The sequence below is a fragment of the Olea europaea genome, chromosome 21 (assembly GCF_002742605.1).
Source record: "Olea europaea var. sylvestris chromosome 21, O_europaea_v1, whole genome shotgun sequence".
In the NCBI taxonomy this organism is placed as follows: Eukaryota; Viridiplantae; Streptophyta; class Magnoliopsida; order Lamiales; family Oleaceae; genus Olea; species Olea europaea.
In genome coordinates this window covers 17297567-17298736 of record NC_036257.1, presented here as the reverse complement: position 1 = coordinate 17298736, position 1170 = coordinate 17297567, and the positions used below count along the sequence as shown (strand labels likewise).

The following is a 1170-nucleotide window of genomic DNA, read 5'->3' as shown; positions in this document are numbered from 1 at the left end:
AATTTTCTTATTTGATATGGTTGTTTATTTTGTTCTCTATATAGTTTCTATTGTTAATGTTGTGAACGTCTCTGCTCAAGTCAACAACATCCCAATACTGAGCGGGACAAACTTTAAGTTTTGGAAAGAAGCCGTGGAAATTGTCCTCGGCTGTATGGATTTGGATCTTGCACTTCGTTCGAATCGACCCATTTCTACTCTGGAAAACCCCAACGAAAGTAAAATTGATAGGTGGGATCGCTCTGACCGAATGTGCTTGATGATCATGAAACGTTCCATTCCGGAAGCATTTCAAGGCTCTATTACTGAGAGCGGGAGTGCCAAGAAGTTCCTTGAAGAAATTGAGTAATACTTCGCCAAGAATGAAAAATCGGAGGCGAGTAACCTTTTGGCTAAACTCGTTTCCATAAAGTATAAGGGCAAAGGGAACATAAGGGAGTACATCATGGAGATGTCTCATCTCGCATCAAAACTCAAGTCGCTTAAGTTGGAGCTCTCTGATGACTTGCTCATGCACTTGATTTTGATCTCTCTTCCTACGCACTTTGGGCAATTCAAAGTGAGTTATAACACTCAGAAGGACAAATGGTCCCTAAATGAGCTTATATCTCACTATGTGCAAGAAGAAGAGAGGCAGTAGTATGATAAGACTAAGAGTGCTGACTTGGCCTCAACCTCTCAGAACAAGAACAAGAAGAGAGCTAAGGATGTTGTGGAAGGAACTTCTCAGCAAAAGAAGCAGGATAAGGAGTTTACCTGCTACTTCTGCAAGAAGTCGGGACACATGAAGAAGGAGTGTCTGGACACATGAAGAAGGAGTGTCCCAAGTACGCTGCCTGGAGTGTAAAGAAGGGTATGCTTCTAACTTTAGTGTGTTCTAAAGTTAATTTAGCTTCTGTACCTAAGGATACTTGGTGGGTAGATTCTAGTGCTACTACTCACATAAGTATGTCCATGTAGGATTGCCTGTGGAGCGGACCACCAAGTGATTCAGAAAGATTTATCTTTGTGGGCGATGGCAATAAGGTTGCGATAGAGGCTATATGGACTTTCAGATTACAATTAAAAACTGGGTTTTATTTGTGATTTGTTTGAGACATTTGTTGCACCGTCCTTTAGATGGAATTTAATTTCTATTTCTAGTTTGGACAAATCAAGATTTTCTTATTC

The 1170-nt window shown here is 40.6% G+C and overlaps 1 protein-coding gene across 1 annotated transcript in view; it reads left to right on the top strand.

Annotated features, from left to right (window-relative positions):
- The window catches only part of LOC111370221, a 777-nt gene extending 428 nt beyond the window's left edge, over positions 1–349 (top strand). Inside the window, exon 2 of the mRNA XM_022991907.1 lies at positions 45–349. Within this exon, the coding sequence (XP_022847675.1) occupies positions 45–349 (305 nt within the window). The remainder of the gene's footprint in view (positions 1–44) is intronic.
- The last annotated feature ends 821 nt before the right edge of the window (positions 350–1170 follow it).